General features: G+C 37.1%; 1 protein-coding gene across 3 annotated transcripts in view; it reads right to left on the reverse strand.

Moving 5' to 3' along the window:
* Positions 1-362: 362 nt before the first annotated feature.
* Positions 363-22726, reverse strand: part of RSRC1 (arginine and serine rich coiled-coil 1) — a 228639-nt gene continuing 206275 nt past the window's right edge. For all 3 annotated transcript variants that reach the window (XM_063132049.1, XM_063132048.1, XM_063132050.1), the window contains exons 8-10: positions 4105-4211; positions 2888-3034; positions 363-978 (exon numbers count right to left, since the gene is read on the reverse strand). In XM_063132049.1, coding sequence (XP_062988119.1) covers positions 886-978; positions 2888-3034; positions 4105-4211 — 347 coding nt within the window. In that variant the 3' untranslated portion in view covers positions 363-885. The remainder of the gene's footprint in view (positions 979-2887; positions 3035-4104; positions 4212-22726) is intronic.

Raw genomic sequence — 22726 nt, forward strand, 5'->3', positions numbered from 1 at the left:
ACTCCAAGTTTAAAGAACCTCGAGTCTTTTCATATGGTATACTTTAAAATTACATTTTTATCCCCATGTAGTTTAGGGATGTTGAGTGCCTTTCCTATACAATTGCCAGATTTCAGTTCTCGTTGAAGACTTCCATCTCTAGACTTTGCTGCAGATATTTTGTGGTTGACTGGGCTGAGAAAGAATAGGGAAAGTAGCACAGACAGAGCTACTAAATAGCATCCAAAAACCTCATGGTTGGATATAGCTTAAGAATGATAACAAGGAAATATGTTTTCTTTAAAAATAGCCAAATGATAACTTCTTCATTTCCCTCTATTAGCCTGTGTTCTGTATTCACAGTAAATTGTTGCACAGACAGCAAAGCATATGATTAAACTTTAATAATATCAATGTCAAAGAACAGAAAAACTCAGATTTGCTTGCTTCTTTTGAGAGAGAGTGGTATACATTTTAAAGTTTTCTACTGATAGATGTCTCATTCTGGGTAACTTTTAATTTTCAAGATTTCAATATAAAGAAATTGTATCACAGTTGGCAAACAGCTTGCGGGAAGACACTTGTTATTTTTTTCTAATAGGCCTGGATACCATCAGAAAGCATAGACAAGGCCTCTTGACTGCCTTCAGGATAATGCCTCAGCAGTTCTTCTGATGCTCTTTCTTATTCCACCTTCATTTTACCTGTGAAGCAAGGACCAGGCATTCAGAGTACACATAGTTACATTATTACAGTAATGAATTAAAACAACATCGGCATCAAATAGAGGCCAGGTTAAAATCTTCCTTTTCTCATTGGCCATATTTATTTCAACACTCATCCAATTTTACCACTGGGATTTTATAGAACAGAAGACAGTGAAATTCTGTAGACTATTTAATTCACTCAAGCCACAGGACTGCCCATTAGCCTCTCTTGTCGAAGAGCAATCAGTCTCTGGAACCATCTTTCTTCTGCTTCTGCCTTGTCAACAAAGAGCTACAAGAGAAGGGAAAAAGGTACAACTGAGATTGGGGTTTGAGAGGATTGGAAATACCCTGTGACATTCATTGCCAGAAACATCAAGCAATCAATACTGCAGTAGGTAATGTACAATAGCTTTTCCTCACTACTAAGTAACTATGTGTGGCACTAAGTACATTCAGTAGCCACACATCTAGGTAGGATTGAAGCCTGCCACCTCCGATTAGAAATTAATCTCCGTATCAGATGACTGAATCCTTCATGCCTCTCTCTAGACTTGCAGATATCTCTGTTGTGGCAAGTGAAGAGTGTTTGCAAAGTCTAAAGCGAATTAGGAAGGAAGTTCAGGAAGGCAGGTGCTTCCTCAAGTATCTTAGCCTTTACACGCCATGGTAGAAAAGTTTTATGTATGAATGACAGACTATACTATACTATGCCCTATATACAATGAGCAGGGACTGTTCAATCCCAGCGAAGTGTGGCAGGGCTTACTTAAAGCCAGAGCTTATCAGGACCTGTATAATATATTATTAAGTTTGGATGTGAGAAATCTAGGTTTAGATTTTTCGTAAGCTGTGAAGCAAATCAGATGGGCCTGAGAAAACCACTTTTTCTCAGCTTAGCCTACCTCACAGGATTAATCTAAAAACATGTGTTTGAGCACCTTGTATACAAATGTGATAAATAAATAAGGCTTAGCCCAAAACATATTTTGACTGCTTGAGATTTATTTATTTATTTATTACATTTCTATACCGCCCAATAGCCGGAGCTCTCTGGGCAGTTCACAAAAATTAAAAACATTCAAAGTATAAAACCATAATATAAAATACAATATAAAAGCTCAACCAGATAAAAACAGCAGCAATGCAAAATTACCAATTTAAAACACCAAGTTAAAATTTAGTTATAGACTGTTAAAATGCTGGGAGAATAAAAAGGTCTTCACCCGGCGTCTAAAAGCATATAATGTAGGTGCCAAGCGAACCACCTTAGGGAGCTCATTCCACAGCCGGGGTGCCACAGCAGAGAAAGCCCTCCTCCTGGTAGCCACCTGCCTCACTTCCTTTGGCAGGGGCTCGCGGAGAAGGACCCCTGAGGATGATCAGCTGTGGAATTTATGTAGTAGTAGCAGTAAAGGTAAATGTTCCTGTGTATAAGTACATTTATTTATTATTTACATTTATATATTATTTATTTAATTAATTAATTTACTGCATTTCTATACCACCCAATAGCCAAAGCTATACCACTTCATCTGCTAAAAAGCTATAGAGGTGGTTGACTTCTCGGCTTGCCTGAAGGATCTCATCACAAGGGCATCCCAACGTTTCAGCCCCACCATCAAAAAGGTCCTGTCCCATCTGCTAAACCTCTTAATGGTGACAGGACAGACAGCAGGAACTCTTGAGACTGAGTTTTAGGCCGGTTCGTATGGGAGAAGGCAAGTCTTAAGCAAATTCTGGTATCAGGTTGATTAAGGTTTTAAAGGCTAAAACCAGGATAAACTGAGCCTGGAAATAAATAGGCAACTGGCTTAGTTGGTATAAGATCAGAGTTATATGATCTAATCCCAGTGCTCCAGTCAGCACAGGCATAGGGGTAAGATACTAGCTGCATGGCTCTATGAATTCTGGCCAGATGGATTCTGGCTAGAATCCCTGTCTTTGTTCAAAGAAAATTGCAAGAATGCCTTGGAAAACAGTTAGATCGTCCATTAGCCTGGTTATAGTAACTGGAATCTTCTTTTACACTTTACTGTTCATGCTATGAGTTTTAGTTTTCTGAAAGTTCTTTGTTAGACCCCCCTTTTTAAAAAGAACAGTGTCTACATATAGATACATAAATCGCGTAACCTTGCCTCTCCCCCTCTATATAAACTTTGTTAGTCAATGTCTTTCATAATGTTTTTCACTACACTTACATTGGGATGGGCAAGTGAGTTCTCATCTTGGTATTTGATAGCAGTAGGAATAATTCCAGGCATGGATTCTTTTTCTGTAGCACTCAGACCAACATTTACCACTTCTGCTGTTGCTGGTTCACTCTTCACTTCAACAGATTCTGTTGCCTAAAAGGGGGATCAGAATAACATTCACAAAATAATCTTTATAGTCAAACTAATTCTGCCCTGAGTAGTTTGAAACATCATCAACTTGTGGCAGTAGATTGATATGGCTGTGGGATTATGGGAGTCCAACTATCCGGAGGGCACCAAGCTGGAGATGGTTGTGCCAGAGACTGAACATCCACATCAGAAAAATATGTGTCCGAGAATGTGTGAGGAGCAGCATGAGTATTAAAAAACTAACTCAAACAGAATTTATCAGTTTGCTGAGCATGCACCAAAATGTACCGTTCCACACTGACCCTTTGTACAGTACAGGGGGCGCATTTATCCTGACATAGTATTTAATTTCAGTGTTGGGGGAAAGTAACTATCTCAGAAGATAGTAACATTTTGAAAAGCTCCGGCCTGTTCAACCTATTTCCAAACCCACAACTCTGTGTGAAAGAGCTTTATCATTTCAATTAACCAAAACTTCTCCAGAATAGTAATTGTTTTTAATCTGTACTGTCTGTATTTGTAAATAGATATTCATAAAGATCTACAAAACCCACTCTGCATGTAGGTGGAGTGTGTGTGCTAATTTTGTCTCACACTACATGGCATGGTGTTCCAGATGACCCAGTCCCTTTTTTGGTGGTAGGGTGTGTGTGTGTTATTAGGGCATCGCTACTGGAAAGGGGAAACAAAAGCCCTCATATGCAAATAGAATAAACCTTTTGCTTCTCTGGATCCAGGCCATTAATACTTTTTATTGCAATATATAAAATATGATAACTGTGCCAAAATCATTTACAATGGATTCTGTATTCCACTGCTACTAGAAATATATATACAAATTGAGTGCATTATTGTTGACAAAAACATATTCATGAATGGTTAAAATATGTACCATATTTAAATACAGTATCACATCATGACTGGGATCTATATTTGTCTGATTTCTGATGACTGGAAATTAGGATTACTAGTATGAACAGTCAATGTCAACGTCAATGTAAATTGCATTAATATACCAGCTTTGCATCAGCTCACAAGGGGCTCTATGCAAAGAAAGGAGATTGAAAACCTACCTTTTTGACTTCTTTACTTGATCTGAATGTCTGTGGAACAAAGGAGTCACATTCAATTGCTTCAATTTCTTTTACTCGTTTCACTTGCTCTACGAGGCTGGTTTGGTCTATGGAAGAGGGTATAATGTCAATACGGTTTAGCATAAGCTTAAGATCAGCACAGTGCAATATTCTTCTAAAGTATTGCTTCTGCTCAGGAAACAGAAAAATCTGAGGCAAGCTATGGTTTGTCAAGGAGAAACTATTCTTGCTTTATTCAGAAAAAAAGAATGGGAAGGCTAAAGCAACTCCTTGGACAATGACACTGGAATTTTTGCCTCTTACACCACTTATGCAGTGCAGGATGGCACCGCTTACAAAGCATCTATTAATGGTTAGTTTGACTCTTGTTGCAATAAAAGTACACACACACCAAGGCCACACAAAAAGTTCAGTATAATGCTTGGAAGGAGTAGAGATTGGGTATTTATCTCTTGACTCAATAAAAATCTCATCTACCATCTGGCAAGTCTGAGATTCTCAAGGAGGCCTACCTAGCACTCTGAGAATCGCTATACAATGATGGCTGATTCTATATAGAGCCCACTATATTCCAAAATCAGTTCTCTGAAAGTATCCATATTGTATTCATGTATACTACGTTAATATTCTAACAATGTTTCCATGCAACATTTTAAAATGTTTTTCAAACTTTTAAACAACTGAAATAGTTGAATAATATTGTAGAATTAGAAAAATAATAATTTTACAGACTCATTCATTTCTTCTGAGTTTCATTTTGAGAAATATGAATATTGCATTTTTCACTTTGGATAGAAATGAAATTAATAAAACCAAGGAAGTATGTATCAACAGGATCAAAAAGATGCAACAGAATACAAGTACTGACCATGAAGAAGAACACAAGGTTCTTGATATTTGATTGTTAGAAGAGGTTTGTGGCCAAACTGAAACTATGTTGAGAAAGAGCAGCCATGATTCATCATCTACGCTTCTTTTAGGAACCTTTCTTAAAAAGTATTAGAATCCTAATTATTCTTTAAAATGTCTATTCCATATGGTTTGAAGTACACCAATTATTCAGGCAAACAATACATGTATAGAATCATAGAATCATAGAATAGTAGAGTTGGAAGGGGCCTATAAGGCCATCGAGTCCAATCCCCTGCTCACTGCAGGAATACCTTAAATCATACTTGACAGATAGTTGTCCAGCTGCCTCTTGAATGCCTCTAGTGTGGAAGAGCCCACAACCTCCCTAGGTAACTGGTTCCATTGTCATACTGCTCTGACAGTCAGGAAGTTTTTCCTGATGTCCAGCCGGAATCTGACTTCCTGTAACTTCAGCCTGTTAATCTCTGTCCTGCACTCTGGGATGATCGAGAAGAGAACCTGGCCCTCCTCTGTGTGACAACCTAAGTATTTGAAGTATGTTTGATTATATGTATGTTTGATTATATGATTATAAGTATGTTTGATAATATGTAAAAGCTTTGTTTAGCGGCAGACAAAACAATATTGCACAATGTATATTTTAAAGCCGTACTCCGTCAGTCAAATGACCAGGAAAAATTGAAAAACCTAATGCTGGCATACTCAGCAATAGAAATAAATTTAGCACTGCTACTGCACTTTCCTCTCAAGCTATGTTAGACCCAGAAGACTAGATCAGGTGGCTTACTGACATGGAGTATTTGGTTATGTACCCATTGAATGCTGCTGTTACTAATGGTATGACAACAGGAAGTGGTGGGAAAGAATCTATATATAGATCAGAATGGATAAAACAAATCCTTGGGTGCTGAAGAATCAACGTATTTAGCATTAAGTATTGCCAAAAGTACCCTTAAAGTTACATGTTGCCTATTCTCTCCCATTAATAAACCACTATGTGGCCTGTGAGTATGCTTGCAAATCACTCCTATGATAGAAATGGTTTGTAGATTTTATTCTCAAGCATACTCAACAAGCAGACACATAACACAAAACTGCCTTAGATTTTCATGCATATCTGTGTCTAAGGGTTGATTCACACATGTTAGTTTTCTTACACCAATGACAGATATCACATCTGTATAGGAAAATGTATACACACCGTATGTACATTGTCACATGCAACCAACATATGTGGTTGTTTTTGCAATATTAAATATTCAGTGGGAAACCACGAGTAGACATGGGTATGACCTTTGATATTTGTGAGTGCTCTAATGCGAATGACAGACGCAATCTGAGGACAGGTTTCCCAAGAGAAACAAAGTCACAGAATGTTTTCCTGAATTATTTCAGTGACATTAATTGGATAAAAATGGACTGGAAGGAAGCTGTATCCATTAGTCTACAATATTGTTGACAAACACATTATTGGTAGATAAAATGACTTCCATATAATGTTTGTCAGATGTCAGTGGAAAGGATATATATTTCATAGTAAAATAAAAAATAATGGAGTCAGAAAGCTAAGAGGGTTCAGACAAAAAAATCAATACTAACTCATTGGACAGCAAGTCCTTTCACTTTGGTCAGACTGAAAATACAGAACTATTTGTATTAGTGACTGTTGATGCCATTTTTCATACATAAATCATTCCTTCTATAAGAATCACAATTAAGCTTGCTCCTAGTTGCTCTGCTCTTTTTATCTTATTATCAAAAGTGGTGGGAATAATAGGAGAAGTATGCATACAATGGGAAACTTATCTATACAGTTCTGCAGGAGGTTTAGCAAGATGTTCATGTGATATATGCTTCAATTTCAATCTGTCTTTTCCAAACACATGGTTTATCTCAGTAGATCAACACAATAATTCTGTAATGGGGACCTGAAAACAGCAGGTGGCACTGCATTACCAGTTAAACCACAGTACATGGCACAAGAGCTTTAGGGGCTTGTATTTAGTATCCAAAATACACCTTTAAAAAACTAAACAAAATACGCACACCCACAAGAAGGTAATTCCTTTTGACTTAAGAATATTCATCTGGTTGTAATTTGTTTTTGTAAACCTTATCATCATAAGTACCTTTAATGTATATGCTGTTCCTATAACTAAAAGGACAACTATTTCAGTGGCTATTAAAGTTCACAAGAGACAAATACGGAACTTCAAGCATAAGTAAAGAAATCAAATTCTATACAACCATACAAAATGATAGAAGACTGAATATTCTGTGAACTAGTCTTAGTTAAATAAGGTCTTATATGCAAAAATGGTATGCCACGATATGTTTACCGGATAATTTTCTAATAGCTGATCTAGGTTTACTAAAGGAAAAAAAAGGCATTAACACCTATAAGTAAGCATCAATACAACTTCAACAGATACAGAAAATGTGGATGGACTGCTAATTCATCATCTTTGTGATTTAGATGATGGAGCTGAAGTTGGAATCTGAGAAAGCATTGATAAAACAGGAATGATTCAGTACAGTGTGTGACTTATAGTCTACTCAGTGGCACTATTGCATTGTCAGGGCAATGTGTGGCATAGACTGTGGCAGTCTATGGCAGTCTGAATGTGGACGTCAGATCTGGTGTGTTATGCGGACATTGGCAGTGCCTTGAAGTGCATTTGGATTTTCGACATGAGACAGGCTCAAGTGAATTTGTTAATGCCTTTTTGTACCTAAGGTTTTTAAAACTTGAAAGAGAATTGTATCCTGAAATCCAGAGACAGAAGCTCAATTTCTTCACCTAAGCTCACTTTCTCCACAACAAAAACGTCCTTCTCGCTAAGCAACAGTACCTTTCAACCACTTAGCTCCTGCTACCATCCTTTCCTTGCCCTCACATCTTACTACTTGTTTCAGTAGACTATTCTCCTTCCCTACTTCTTTCAGCTTGTTGCATGTTTTAGACTTATTTTGAACGGAAACAGGGAAAGAGAAAAACTATATGTATTTCATGTGAGCATAAACACATGCACACACTAGGGATGTATAAGAAGTTAGTTTAAGTTTTGAAAAATGTGCGCACACACACTTTAATCAAAGGGAAAATGTGTATTTTTCACAAATTCACACAACTGATTTGTACATTTGGGAAAATGTGCAAATGTTTTTGTGCATATAGGATAAAAAACTCACAATCTGATACAGACATAAGTCAGAAGGAGGCTTTTCTTCATTATTTCACTTTTCTTAACTGCCCAGGAGCTCATAAGCTCTTGTTTCCTATTCCTGTTTTGTGTATGAATGCTTTTATAATTCAAATGCTGGCTATGCATGAATATTTAAGATTGCAATGTACATATAATAGAAAATTAATCAGTTGATCTCTGAAAAAACAAATTATCCATTCATGTTATATTTTATAAGAATACTTGGAGAGGGGGAGAATTTGACTTTTGGGGGGGGGCACTTTTGAATTTTGTACCAAAAGAAAATAAGGTTCCAGTTCCATGATGTTTCAAACAACCTCAGCCTTTGGCATTTTTGTCAGATCTATTACAAATCTTTGTACAAGATAGTTTTAAGTGACCAAGGATGCAATCCTATGCATGTTTAGAGAGAAATAAGTCCTACAAGTGTCAGCAAACATATATAGGGGTTGCGACTCAAAGCTCTCAAAGCTCAGCTAAAAAGCTTTTGTTTTACCTTTCTAATGAGAATAAGGGGCAGATCAGGAGGACAGGAATATGTGGAGGTGAGGGAGAAATGTCACAGGCTGTGGAAGTTTACCATAAGAAAGGTAGTCCCTACCCTTCAGATTTCTATCTTATCCCATGCCAAGCAACATCTGTAGAGGCAAGGAGAAGAGGTAGTCCTAGTTCTATAAAAGCCCCTCCCAACACAAATTAGTGCTACTCAATTAAAACGTTCAGTCAGCAACTTAAAAACAAAACAGAAACAGGTCACATATTTTGAACTGAGTAAGGACAGAGGGGCCAGGAACAGCAGTGAGGCACACTCTCTACAACCCAAAGCTCAGCCAAAAAACTGTTGAATCCTCCCTTTCAATGTGAGCACCAAGATAGGCTTTGACACATCAAGTCTTTCATGCTACGCCTTAGATTGTGAGTGGCAGAAGTACAAAATTTGGGGGAGGGGGAACTCAGCCAAAGCCTGTTGAACTTTTGTTTTTCATAACTCTTCCCCCTGCCTATATTGGCCCACAAATACATAGATCAAATCACACATAGATTGCTGCAAGGAGTCCATTTTTGCACAGATGTATTTCTCTTTTAGCTAAATTATTAAGATATATTCACACCAATGTTAACGCAGTGTTTCCAGCTATCCAAGTAGTATTCACATAAAACAATTATAAAGAAATCTTTAAAAATCAGAGAATAAAATGGAAGGAGACATCAATAATGTCCTTAAGGCTGCTGGTTGTTTGCTGCTTTTACAGGGAGAGAGAAAGAAGAAAGTTTCATCGGCAGCACATGAACAGGCCAGACTGCAGCCTCTGCTATTGCTGCTAGCTGTCCATTTTAATTCTCAAAATCTTATTGACTCTAATTAAAATTCTATAGATGGAAGAGCTGTAGGTTTCACAGGAACTTGCCAGTGAATGTTGTCTGCCAGCCATCTCCAAACACCCCATAACCACACACAACCAGCCTGTCAGGAGAGTTAATGCAGACATAGTGGGACACACCACATTTGTCACTGTGGCTAATATCAGAGATACTCAGCTCTTTTTTCTCAGCACACAAAAGCACGATATGTAATTCAATGCTCAATTTACCCTTGTCTCGTAGGAGATTTTTCCCCGCTAATTGATAGAAATTAAGCCATTAATCAAGCCACTAGCCATCATTCAAACCAGGGAAGATGAATACAAACTTTCATCATAACCACCTTCCCCATTTTAGTGTTCATTAGCATTAATTTTTAATGCAATTATGCTATTCTTTTACACTGAGCTCATAAATTACTGCTCTTTTGTTGCTGGCTGGCCTTGTAAAATCCAAGGTAATGCTTTATGCTCTGATCTTAAAGGCAATTACTAGCTTCTTCTATCTTTTATATCTATATAGTAAAAAAGAGCTTTATATAGTATGTCCACTTGGCATGGGTATGCCTGTATAGTACATAACACATATAAAGCATGCACATATTCTTGATTATATACACATACACACCATATTGTAAACAGGTAGTCAGAATGGGAATACAAATGGAGAAATTTATTAAAAGGGTCAGATTATAACCATATATAAAAACAGGCAATGAGCTCACTGAGAAGCTATGCAGACAGGAGCTGGTGCAATTCTCAGCAGTTCTCGTTAAGTTCAATGACACAAAGAAAATAAGTTTTAATCACCAAGACTGTTGGGGAAGGAAGGACTAAAATTTATATGCCACAGGAGCAAAGTCAGGGCCCATGTTTAGCTACCACCGAATTGCATCCCTGAATCCAGACTGGCAAAGAATGACAGTTACCGCAGAAGGATACAGGAGCAGATTTATTTAAATGAAACAAAAAATCAAAATTATTTATGGTTAAATACATTTCAGGAAAATCTATAGCAGACAGATATGTAAATATTCAAGTACAGTGTTTATAAATTATAAACATATCACAGTTTATTATAATCATAGAAATATTGTATTTTCACTTTTACTATAAAATTATTAATAAGTAATAGAAAAACAACAACATGGTGCCATGACGCCAAATGGGCTCAACGAATCCCTTGATCTTCGCATATTATTGTGATCTTACAGCTGTTTTCCCAGCAGAGTGAACAAGTATATGCTCTACATATATACAGCAAAATTCATTAGGATTTCTATATTCAGTGTAGAACACAGATTATTTGTGATCTAAGACAGTATCTTTTAAATACACTCAGTGTATTTTCTTGCTTCACTTTCTTGGTCAATTTTAGCCATGGATTATATTTCCCTTCTTTTCTTTTCTTTTTACTTTATTTATGACATTTAGGCTGAAATCTTATGGGAGTAAGCCCCACTGAAAGTATTAAGACTAATTTGTGACTAGACATGCCTAGGACTGTACTTTTAATCTCTAACAAAACATTTAGTGTATAGTTAATATATAGATCCTAACACTTGTTTCATGTTACATAATGACATTCACTGTTTTTGTGAAATTCCCTTTCTACAAGTTAACAGTTAAGGAACACTGAGCATCCGTCTGATTCTGTCCATATATATGGAAAAATTCATAGATATGATTGGGAAAAAATGATAAACACAACATGGCTAATTTCCTCCAGAAATGACTATTATTTATTTCATATTGGATTATACACCGTGTGAACACAGCGTTGGGACTAGTTGGGACCGTAGTCATGGATAATTTCCTATGCATATATGGTTTATTTTAAATCATGCATTAAAACAGATGCTGAGGAAGGACTATATTTCAGTGGCAGAGTACATGCTTTGTATGCAGAAGGTCCCAGGTTCAATCCCTGGCATCTCCAGTTAGGTGGCAGGTAATAGGAAAGGCCTCTGCCTGGGACCTTGGAGAGCCACTTCTAGTCAGAGTAGAGAGAAACAGCTAGAGTCCTTGATTCTTGTAGATAGGGTTTAACAATCCACATCAGTAAAAAAAAAAAAGAGAGAGGCCTTGCCTTTGTGCTTACAAAATAAACAAACAGGATAGACAAGGGAAAGGGAGTGGAGACAAACATAGAGAAAGGAGATCAGTTCTTCAATGCCAGAACAAAGTAATGAACTATAGCAGGCATTTATATCCAGTTTGGGCCAGGCTGATCATCCCTTGCTGTTGTTCTTGCAATTGGTCAGTCTTGTTTTTTTGGCTGATGGATGGGGACAGAGTTTTGTTCCCTCTGATTCTCTAGCCCAAGGGCAACAGAGAGTTAGAGATGCTGAATGTTCTTTCTGGCAGGGAGGTTCCTAGTAGCCTTCATGCCCTGACTAGATGGGCAAACTGCTAGGTTTGCTCAAGAGTCTTCGATAAAGTCTCTCACCAAAGACTCCTGAGCAAACTTAGCAGTCATGGAATAAGGGGAGAGGTCCTCTTATGGATCAGTAACTGGTTAAAGAATAGAAAGCAAAAAGTAGGAATAAATGGTAAATTCTCCCAATAGAGGGAATATTTGGGTCCCACAGTGATCCGTGTTGGGACCAATTCTTTTCAACTTGTTCATAAATGATCTAGAATTAGGAGTGAGCAGTGAAGTGGCCAAGTTTGTGCCAATGACAACAAATTATTTAAGGTGGTTAAAACAAAAAGGGATTGTGAGGAGCTCTGAAAGGATCTCTCCAAGCTGAGAGAGTGGGTAACAAACTAAAAACTTTTCTTTTTCCTAAAGCTTTTAAAAGTTGATGTTGCGCAGACTTTATACTGTTAGTTTTACCCTACCCTGTGCCTGCTTACCCTACCCTGTGCCTGTTTGCATTCTCTTCCCCTCCTTATTGTTTTACTATGATTTTATTAGATTGTAAGCCTATGCGGCAGAGTCTTGCTATTTACTGTTTTACTCTGTACAGCACCATGTACATTGATGGTGCTATATAAATAAATAAATAAATAATAATAATAATAATAATAATAATAATAATAATAATAATAATAAAATGTAAGCAAGTGTAAAGTGATGCACACATTGAGACAAAAAAATCCCACTTCAACTATAACCTGATGGGATCTGAGCTGGCAGTTACTGACCACGAAAGAGATCTTGGGGTTGTGATGGACAACTTGATGAAAATGTCAACCCAATGTGAGGCCACTGTACAGAAGGCAAACTCCATGTTAAGCAAAATTAGAAAAGGGATTGAGAATAAAACTGCCAGTACCATATTGCCTTTATACAAATCTAGAATACTGTGTACAGTTTTGGTCACCACACATTAAAAAAGATATTGTAGAACTGAAAAAAGTGCAGAAAAGGGCAACTAAAATGATCAAGGGGCTAGAGCAACACCTCTATGAGGGAAGGTTACAACTGCTTGGATTGTTTGCCTTGGAAAAAAGGAGCCTAAGTGGAGACCTGACAGAAGTATACAAAATTATAAATAGTGTAGAGAATGTGAATAGGGAGAGATTTTTCTCCCTCATAATACTGGAACCCGGGTTCATTCTATGAAGCTGATCGGTGTGAGATTCAGGACAGTGCATAGTTACACTATGGAACTCACTACCACAAGATGTGGTCATGGATACCAATTTGGATGGCTTTAAAAGGGGTTGGATAAATTCCTGGAGAAGGCTATCATTGGCAATTAGTCCTGATGGCTATGTACTACCTCCAGTAGCAGAGGCAGTAAGCTTGTATACACCAGTTGCTGGGGAACATGGGTGGGACGGTGCTGTTGCACCATGTCCTGTTTGTGGGACCCTAGTCGACAGCTAGTTGGTCACTGTGGGAACAGAGTGCTGGACTAGATGGACCCTTGGTCTGATCCAGCATGGCACTTATGTTCTGCTCTCCAATTCTAGAGCAACTGATTGAAAAATGATTGGTACTAAGCAAAAATAAAGTTGTATTTATTTAATGGATAACAGACTAGTTAACAAATGTATTTTAAAAATAATTTTGCAAACAAGATTGTGTACAAGACTGAAAATTGTGTGGAAAGCATCACAATTTGAGTTGTTTCCAGATGTCATAAAATGATGATGCAAGAAATAACTAAAAAGCAGTTATACAGACTAGTTGGTCTGTAATTCTCAACAAAATTCTAAACAACTATAAGGTTTTCCTCTAATACAAATTCTCTTAATAATGATTTATTTTTATCTCCCTATAGTATTTCCATGTGCTATAAAAACAGCACTGTTCCTTCTTGGCTTCAGTCCATACTGCCCACTTCAAGTTAGAAAGTACTTATTCAAGCATCTTGATAAAAGAAAACACTTCAAAGTATGGCAATAGGTAAGACTGCAAATGAATGTTAGCTACATATATAGGAAGGTTTGGGGTTTGAAAAACCCTTTGCCATATGGGGAAATGTATTAACTAGTGGAAAATATGCTGTACTCAGTGGGAAATAAAAAGAGGGGGGAAAGAAGAACCAGAAATGGAAGAACAATGAAACTTGAGATAATGGTCTATGACACATGTAACAGCTGCCAAGGAGACAATCAGTTCACTGATCTCATAATATGAAGTCCTGTTAGATCCATCTGTAGAGAAATGGACAGAATGGAAGTACAAAATGAATTCTGTAGATCATTAAATTGTCCTAAGCTAAAGCTCTTGACATATGGTAAGCTTGATATTCAGAGAGGAGAGGAACAGGGAACTGGAATGTCACATCCGGCCATGCCAATGGAAGGTGGCTGTGACTTTGATATTCAATATTTCTCCCGACATGAAATTATGTCTTATACAGCAGAAATGGCTGTTTAGGGTGTGCTGGACAATGCAGCGCCTGTTTTGGAAAAACCTATAACCTTCCAGTAGATGCTTCCGCTGTGGGATGACAAATGCATCATTGGTGCATATGATGTGGGCATGTACAATGGTGGATAGACATTATTAGGTTTATCCATTTTATCTTGGATACTTCATTACAGTTCAGAGCTGTCCATGCATTACTAAATTATATTCCCACGATGTGGACATTATCCATTGGCTAGCAGCAGTGGACTATCTGGGCTCTCATGGTGGCTAAGAGACTCATATTACACAGGTGGAAGGATAAAGTACATTCTTCAACTGTACCAACGGACTGAGGATCTCACAGTTTTGCCTCTTTTGAGAGAGTATATTACCAAAGACACCTTTGCCCTGGCAAATATTCCGACATATGGTCAGCACACCATAGCCTTTATGAGTAACCTGGACAGGAGTCATTGTACTTGGATAGGGATTTGGAATTGTATTGTATTGTAGACATCTATATATATCTATAGTTTTTCTTACACTGTTCAGATGACACGCTAAGCCACAGTGGTTAAGCATTTTGAGCTAAACATTATGGCTTAGCGTATTGTATGAACCATGACTTAGCATGTCATGTGAATAATTTCTAACCATGGTGGCTACATAACCATGGTTTAAACACGGCCACTGACCATTTGCTGCAAAAGAGTTAGGGGGCTAACCATGGCTTAGTGTGTTGTCAGAAAAGGTCCTTTGATATATATTTTTTTAATGTAATTAATCTATTTAATTTACGTGTGTGAGTTTGGACATATATGGAGATATAAAAGTTAAAAAGTTGTGAATATTAAAAAAAAGTCCTAAGCTAGTGTACTCAAATGCGAACAATTTAAAATTATTGAATGTAACACACACACATAAATAAGTACGAATTATAATCATCTGCTTAAATTAAAATGCCTTAAATCATTGTAGATGTCTAAACCTAGTATAGGATCTTATAATAATAATAATAATAATAATAATAATAATAATAATAATAATAATAATAATATAATAATAATAATAATAATAATAATAATAATAATAATTTGACCTACTAGAAGAGAAATTATTAAAGCACCAGTATAGTACCAGGAGATTTTAATGATGCCACACTTGAATAAGTGGTTTGAGGGCTTAGGGCTAGCTTATTAGTAGTATTTAATGGCCTGGTTCACACATAATGCTAACTCATGGTTTGTTGCCCTTCCCAGGGTTTGTCTGGCAGTCAATCAAACAAATTGTGGTTTGTTTTCTCAATCCCTGGGTTGTTTGTTTCCCTCCTCCTCCTGCTCCCTCCCTGTATCCCAAATGCCTTTGAGGGGCTGTAGTACTGGCATGCAGGTGATCTATTTATTTTTTTACCACACTGTAGCCTAGTGAAACAACCCATGAACAATCCAAAGTTCTGGGTTCAAATGTAACAACAAGCTATACTTTAAACAACCCAGAGTTCATAACCCAACAACAAACCATGACTTCCCTTTTCCGGGTGGTTCATGGTTTAACAAATCACAGCTTGTTAGCACAGCTGTGTTCATACATCATGACAACCTGGAATTCAACAACCCACACCATACGTTAGTGTTACGTTTGAACCAGGCCAAACTGTGGAACTGCTAAGACAGAGCAAAACTATTTCTATTATGCTTTGAAAAAATGATAAAGGTTTTTTTATTTACAGAATGATTGCTTGTTTATAGATGCCAGAGTGATTCATTAGGTTAGCAAGCAGGAACTATAAAGGTGTTATAAAAATTGCAGAGAAATAACTGTGATCCACTTATTTGAAGTGTAGCTTTTCATACATAGCCACGTCCTCCCTGGATAATCAATTCACAAGATACAAGTATTTTCTGGTCTATTTATTTCAATATCTTTATTTGTTTTATAGTTTTATAGAAAAATAAGAATAAGTTCTTATTTAAGAATGCTAAAGATTGCATTAGGTAGACAATAGAACATAAATATTCTGTATAGTAGGGCCCCAGTGAAGGCAAGTAATGGCTGGCATGCTGCAGTGTATGTGTAACTGTAGGCCAATTGCAGAGAAAGAGGAAGGATCAGTTGTGTGACAGATTAGGCTGGTTGGTACAATCAAAATAAATTTATTTAAATTGCAACATGTACCCATGGATTATTGGAGGGTTATTTCCCCCTCAACAACCTATGCTGCCCAGGTTTGAATGACATGACAAGCTGCACCCAGGCATTTTGATCATGCCAGAAAAACAAAAACAACCCCCCAACAAACAACAACAACAACTGATCGTGTGTGTGTCTGGGTGGGAGGATTGTGTTTGCCTGGACTGCTCATGGGTCACATGTAGATCCACTGTAGTTATCTGGGCATACCTACCTTTGGGAGTTTTACAATTTTATGTCAACTATAATCTGTGCTTGCACTGGAACCTTCAGAGTACCTGTTCACCACGAGCAAACAGCAATCTGGATCAAAGCAAACAGCCTGCTTCACTCAGTGGTCAGTGTACTAGCGCTTTTAAAGATAGGAATGTTATTTCTCCACTCGTTTGAGGTAAGTATGAGAACAGACCTTATTTTATTCTTATTTTTTAAATATGCTACAGGGTGTTGCACTCACATAATGTATTGGTATACTTACAAGAAACTGTTTCTGGCAGTGATCAGGTAATAGTTTTTGACTGAATTGATTATTCACTGACAGTACTCAACTCAGCCTTGCAAATGCATCAACTGTGTAATAAGGAACTATTAAGAGCATTGATTTTCTGATTTCAATTGATAGCTAACAGGCCAAAGCTACACATCGATATTTGCGTAACTAATACCCAAGAGCTAACAATTTTGACAAATGAAATCCTCAATAGACCAAACAGTGCAAATAAATGGAAATTTAAAGTCTAACCTTCAGATGTTCAAATGAAATACTTATAGCCATGATAGATTTTAATCGGCAGGTATCTCATGCTGGTATGAATTAAGGAGATAAACATGTATACACATTCAATTAACTTTTATCCAAAAAAAGCCACTGGTTCACTCAGTGTACAAAAACTATGGAAAGGGGGCACAACGAAGGAGAAATGAAATGCTGTTCTATTTGCTGAAGTATGTTCGCAGCTCAAAAATAAACCTCTTCCAGGTAATGATAAAATATTTAAAACCTTCTCTCAAGAAGAATGAATTTAAATAAAACCCATAACTTGCCCACAGCATTGCTGAGCTACTGTTTATATAATTAACTTAAATGTTGAAGATGAGTTAAGATACTTATTTATGTACTTTAATCTTATGAGATCTTATTTCCATAACGAACCACTTTGGGTTCTATTTATTCAAAATGCCATCATGTTACAATAATGACATAAGACAAATACCCTAAAATATGCAGAAAGTACACATATAATGGTATACCTGACTTGGAAGGACAAGGACAGAATTAGAAACGTTCATGAACTGAAATAATCAGAGGTTTGAGAAAGGTCTCTTAAGCTAACCAGCAAAAAAGCAGCTGTAGAACATCTGTAGACTCTTAAAGATGGTATTTCAGCCCAAAAAACCCTTTAAAATATATCAAACTAATAATATGGATTTATGTTTTCATCTTGTGAGGTAGCTGTGGGTGCCCCTTGCAGTTTCTGCTAATCATCAAGGATAACAGTATTTTAACACAAAATCTCCTTCACAGCCCATTTTCTTCAATTTTGAACTTGCAATCAAGCCAATGATAAATTGGTAAAACCACAGTACTTCCAAAGCCAGATGTAATTTCACAAACAGATTTATGACTTTGCTGCATTAGGTCTGTGAAAAAAGTGTTGTAAATAATCCAACTCTGAAACGATATCCTTTCAAAGTGACAGCGATTACTTCAGTTTTTTAAAGCTTTGTATTTAAGACCAGTTTCTGCTATCCACGTAGTTTGCGATTATCAACAGAAAGGCAAAATAAAGTAGTATGTAGCCTTTCAAAATTAACAAACCACTAATACACATTTCTCTATGCCCTTTGGTGGTAGAAAAATGGCATTCCCCCTCATTTTAAGACTAACCTTTAGTCAATATAAGGCTTAAACTGAGCCATACTTAGAAATATATTATGTAGTAGAGGCAATGTTTCTGAAAACCTAGTTAATCTAGATTCTCATATACCTGACTAAAGGAGCAAAGAATTTCACTCAACTGAAATTCTTCACTCACCTGAAATTAATGCAGACTCAGGCACCCTAATTTCTATTAATATCTAGACTACACAACAGCAAATCTCCACAACTATTACTCTTTCAGCATAAAATGCAGGAAAAATGGTTTTCATAAAGCAGAACATTTTTAGTTAGGCTAGCTGGTTATTTTGTAATGAGAAGTGCATGCAATATACAGCCTACCCATGACCTTTCTGATCAATAGAGTCCAATATTAAGGACACTTCTCATTTTTATAACTGTTAAATTGAAAACAGCATTTAACGAACAGCAGCGGTCTCATGACAAACTGCCATTCTACTGTTGTATTTTCTCTCTTTCTTTCCTTTAGAACTTTGGCTTCTATTATTATTATTATTATTATTATTATTATTATTATTATTATTATTATTATTAAAACAATCCCACATCTGGGTATATAAAAATGCAGACAAATCTATAAAAAATAGGCACGGTTAGAAAGAATGAAGTCCCTCTGGCAAAGATAATGTTTTCAGCAGCACCAGCAGTTTGGAGTTCTTCCTAGACTTGGGGCTATCTGTGGAGGCAAAAATGACTGCAGTAGATAGGAGTGATTTTTACCCGCTGAGACCGTTGCACCAGCTGTAATTCTATCTGGATGCAGCGGATCTCACCTTAGTTACTCATATTCTGGTTATATCCAGATTAGCCGATTGTAACACACTTTAAGAGGGGCTGCCTTTGAAGACAATTTGGAAGTTTCATCTAGTGCAGGATGGGACAGTCTGATGCTGTAGGAGGCTAGACATTTGAACATCCATTTGCATCAGCTGCACTGGCTGCCAATTTCTTCCGAGCTCAATGCAAAGTGTTCGTTTTGGCCTTTAAAGTCCTAAATGGAAGAACCACCTGCACTCATACCAACCTTCTTGAGTGTTAAGATCTTCTACAGGGACCCTACTTCTTTGACCATCACCAGCAACAATTAGATTTGTGGGCAGAAGGGACAGGAGCTTTTTGTCATGTGCACTTAGTTGTGGAACTCCCTTCCCAGAATATATGTCCGACTCTCTATTATCTATATATATAAAAGCCCAGAGGCCTCCTCCAAGCCACTTATGCAAATAGGAGAGAAGGCAGAGGCAGTGGATTAGCCTACTGGTTGGTGATGTCATAATGACATCGCCAACCAGTAGGCCAATCCACTGCCTCTGCCTTCTCTCCTATTTGCATGTTTGCACTTATAGACCATTTGCATTATAGGCCATTTCCACTTATAGGCCATTTGCATTTTCTCTCCTATTTGCACTTATAGGCCAATCCACTGCCTCTGCATTCTCTCCTATTTGCATGTTTAAAAATTCTGAGCTTACAGGGCCTTCTATGGAAGTTCCAAGAAAAATAACTGCCATCTACCAAGAAAAATAACTGCTATCTAGGGAAGTTCCAAGATAGAAGGCCAGAGGGCTCCTCCAAGCCACTCTTACGGTTTGCCCTCTGGCGCCATCTAGCAACATTTCTCGGAACTGCGGCCTTCAATGGAAGTTCCAAGTTCCGAAGAAAGATAACTGCCAGGAGCTAGGCTGAGGTCATTTTTATCTAACTGGCTTTTGATTATTATTATTTTCATTTGCATTTTTCACTGCAGCTACAATAATAGGTCAACATTTTTATTGAGCTATCCACCACAACCCCAATATCTCTTTCTTGGTCAGTCACAACTACCTCAGATCCCATCAGCTGGGAGTTTTTGCTTCAATGAGCATCACTTTACATAGCGATGATGCCCCTAATTTTGTCAAGGTTTTCACAAGTAAAAGAGTATGAGATTGCCACTACATAGGGAGAAAATGGAAGTGGTGGCCCTTAGAGAAACTTGTCTCTAAGATCAGCCCCCATACCAGAGGACTGATAACTGTCCATTGTAAATTTTTAAAAAAGATTGAGTAAGCATAATGTAATTGCACTTCCAAAATTCATTGTAATGGGACTAGTGTTTTTTAACTTGCTCATAAATGACCTGGAGTTGGTGATGAGCAGTGATGAGACCAAGTTTGCTGATGACACCGAATTATTTACAATGGTTAAAACTAAAAGGAACAGCAAAGATCTTCAAAACTACCTCTCTAAACTGAGGGAACAAGCATTAAAATGGCTAACGTGGTTCACTGTAAGCAAGTATGAAGTGATGCATATTGAAGCAAAAAATAAGAAAACAAATATAGCATTCTCTTTGGTCAATCTTAAAAGCACTCTTAAATACTTTTTATTCGTGGCTACTATTCTTTATTCATGACTACTACTCCCACTTTACAGATGGGGAACTGAAAGAGAGGTATGTAATTGACATAGCGCCATATAGCGAAATTCATGGCTAAAAATTTTCATGAACACCACAAATTTAAGTGAGAGCACGGGTTAGTTATGCTTATTAGTTATTTATGCTTATTGGTAGAGATGGAGATTCTGATATATATTAGTGATAGTGAGACAGAACTAGGACTGTAGTTATTCTAGACTATGAAAAGGCCTGTGAGATTTCACAGGTGAGCTGGGGGTTATTTGGGGAGGAAGGGAAAAAATCCAAATATTCCTCCAGGCAAAATTTTTGCAACTTCTCTTTCTGCCTCAATGAGTCCCCCAGGTATTCCTATCCCATTCTTGCTCTCAAGAAGCACCAAATGTCTTCCCTGCAAAATGCCATATTAATAGATATTTTTCATTCTCCATTAACCCATTAATTCAACAAACAATGATTTCTCAAGCAAACCTTACATTCCTAACTCACTAAAACAAAACCACCTGACACTATCCAAATTGCTTCAACTTAGCAATATGGAAAACTGCAGAAATAAGACGAAATACATGAAATGAAGTTTTAAAAGGCAGAGGAGAAGAGGGAAAGGAGATGGGGAAGAAAATATTAAATTGGCAATAATGCAGTCATTACTGTATGACGGACAAATTAAAAAGCACATAAGGTCATATGTTCTAATTAGCAACAGGTCAAGTAAAAATGATGAAGAGCCTGGTGGCCATGATCTAATAGTTAATCATGAACAACAATGTCACAGAATACAAACAAAACTCCTTGCCAATTAAAATTGAGTATTTCTAAAGATGCTTCGCAATTTTGTGTTCATCTGATTTCTATAGTATGCTGCATCTATATTAAGTTGAATATCTCTACTGACTTATACTATATTAATGAATTAATTTCTGTATAAACGGAGATCATAGTATGTACCAGATGCTACAAATTCTCTAGAGAGTGGAAATTCAACACCAGGTGGTTATGTCAGCCTAATGAAGCAACATCTACACTCTCCAGGGATGTAAAGGGTGTAGTTGGAGGCTCTCAGATATTGCTTAAAAATTAAAATATGCCATTTGTTAGGCATCAATTGAAGAGTTTGAAATCCTGTTGTTTGTATAATGGAGCCCTATATGTATTTAATTTACACAGTATCATATGAGAATTTCTGCTGAATGTTTGAGCTTTCTTTCATTCAAAGTTAGCCACGTCAGTTACCAGAGTTTACAGTGGGCCAGACTGATTTTGCTTAATAAAACAATAACTAAACCATATGTTACCTAAAATTAAAATTGAGTTTCTTTCAATACACACATACACACTCTCACACACATGCTTATGTGTTAAAGGCCACACAGCCAGAGTTCAGGTCACTGCCATAACAATGAACTTCAATAAAACTAACTGAACATAAAGTGTGACCTTTGGCAATCCCTAATGAACTTAAAGGCATTTAAATATATTTTCTTATCATTGAGTATAGCACTCTAAGTTATTACAGTGTTGTGGGCTACATGGCATGACCTAATGCAATTGAATCCTGCTGTACCACGTTCTGTCTTGTATTCAGGGGAAAATGTGAGCTTTAACTATCCAAAATGTCAAATAAAATGTATCTTACCTTGCTAAACTTTGCCATAATCTAAATACTGTTAAGAGTGAACCTCATTTCAAAAGCCTGATCAAAAGGTGAGGGCATGGGAAGGAAAATATAAGGTCATACATATAAGACCAAGCTCATGGGTAAACTGACTGGGCCACATGGCTGTCCTCAAGAAGCCTGTTACTTGAGCACAGTGATATAACTGAGCATGCCCAGTGCTTTTCATTTCCTTCCACCTTTCTTTA

This window comes from Elgaria multicarinata, chromosome 8 (assembly GCF_023053635.1).
Source record: "Elgaria multicarinata webbii isolate HBS135686 ecotype San Diego chromosome 8, rElgMul1.1.pri, whole genome shotgun sequence".
In the NCBI taxonomy this organism is placed as follows: Eukaryota; Metazoa; Chordata; class Lepidosauria; order Squamata; family Anguidae; genus Elgaria; species Elgaria multicarinata.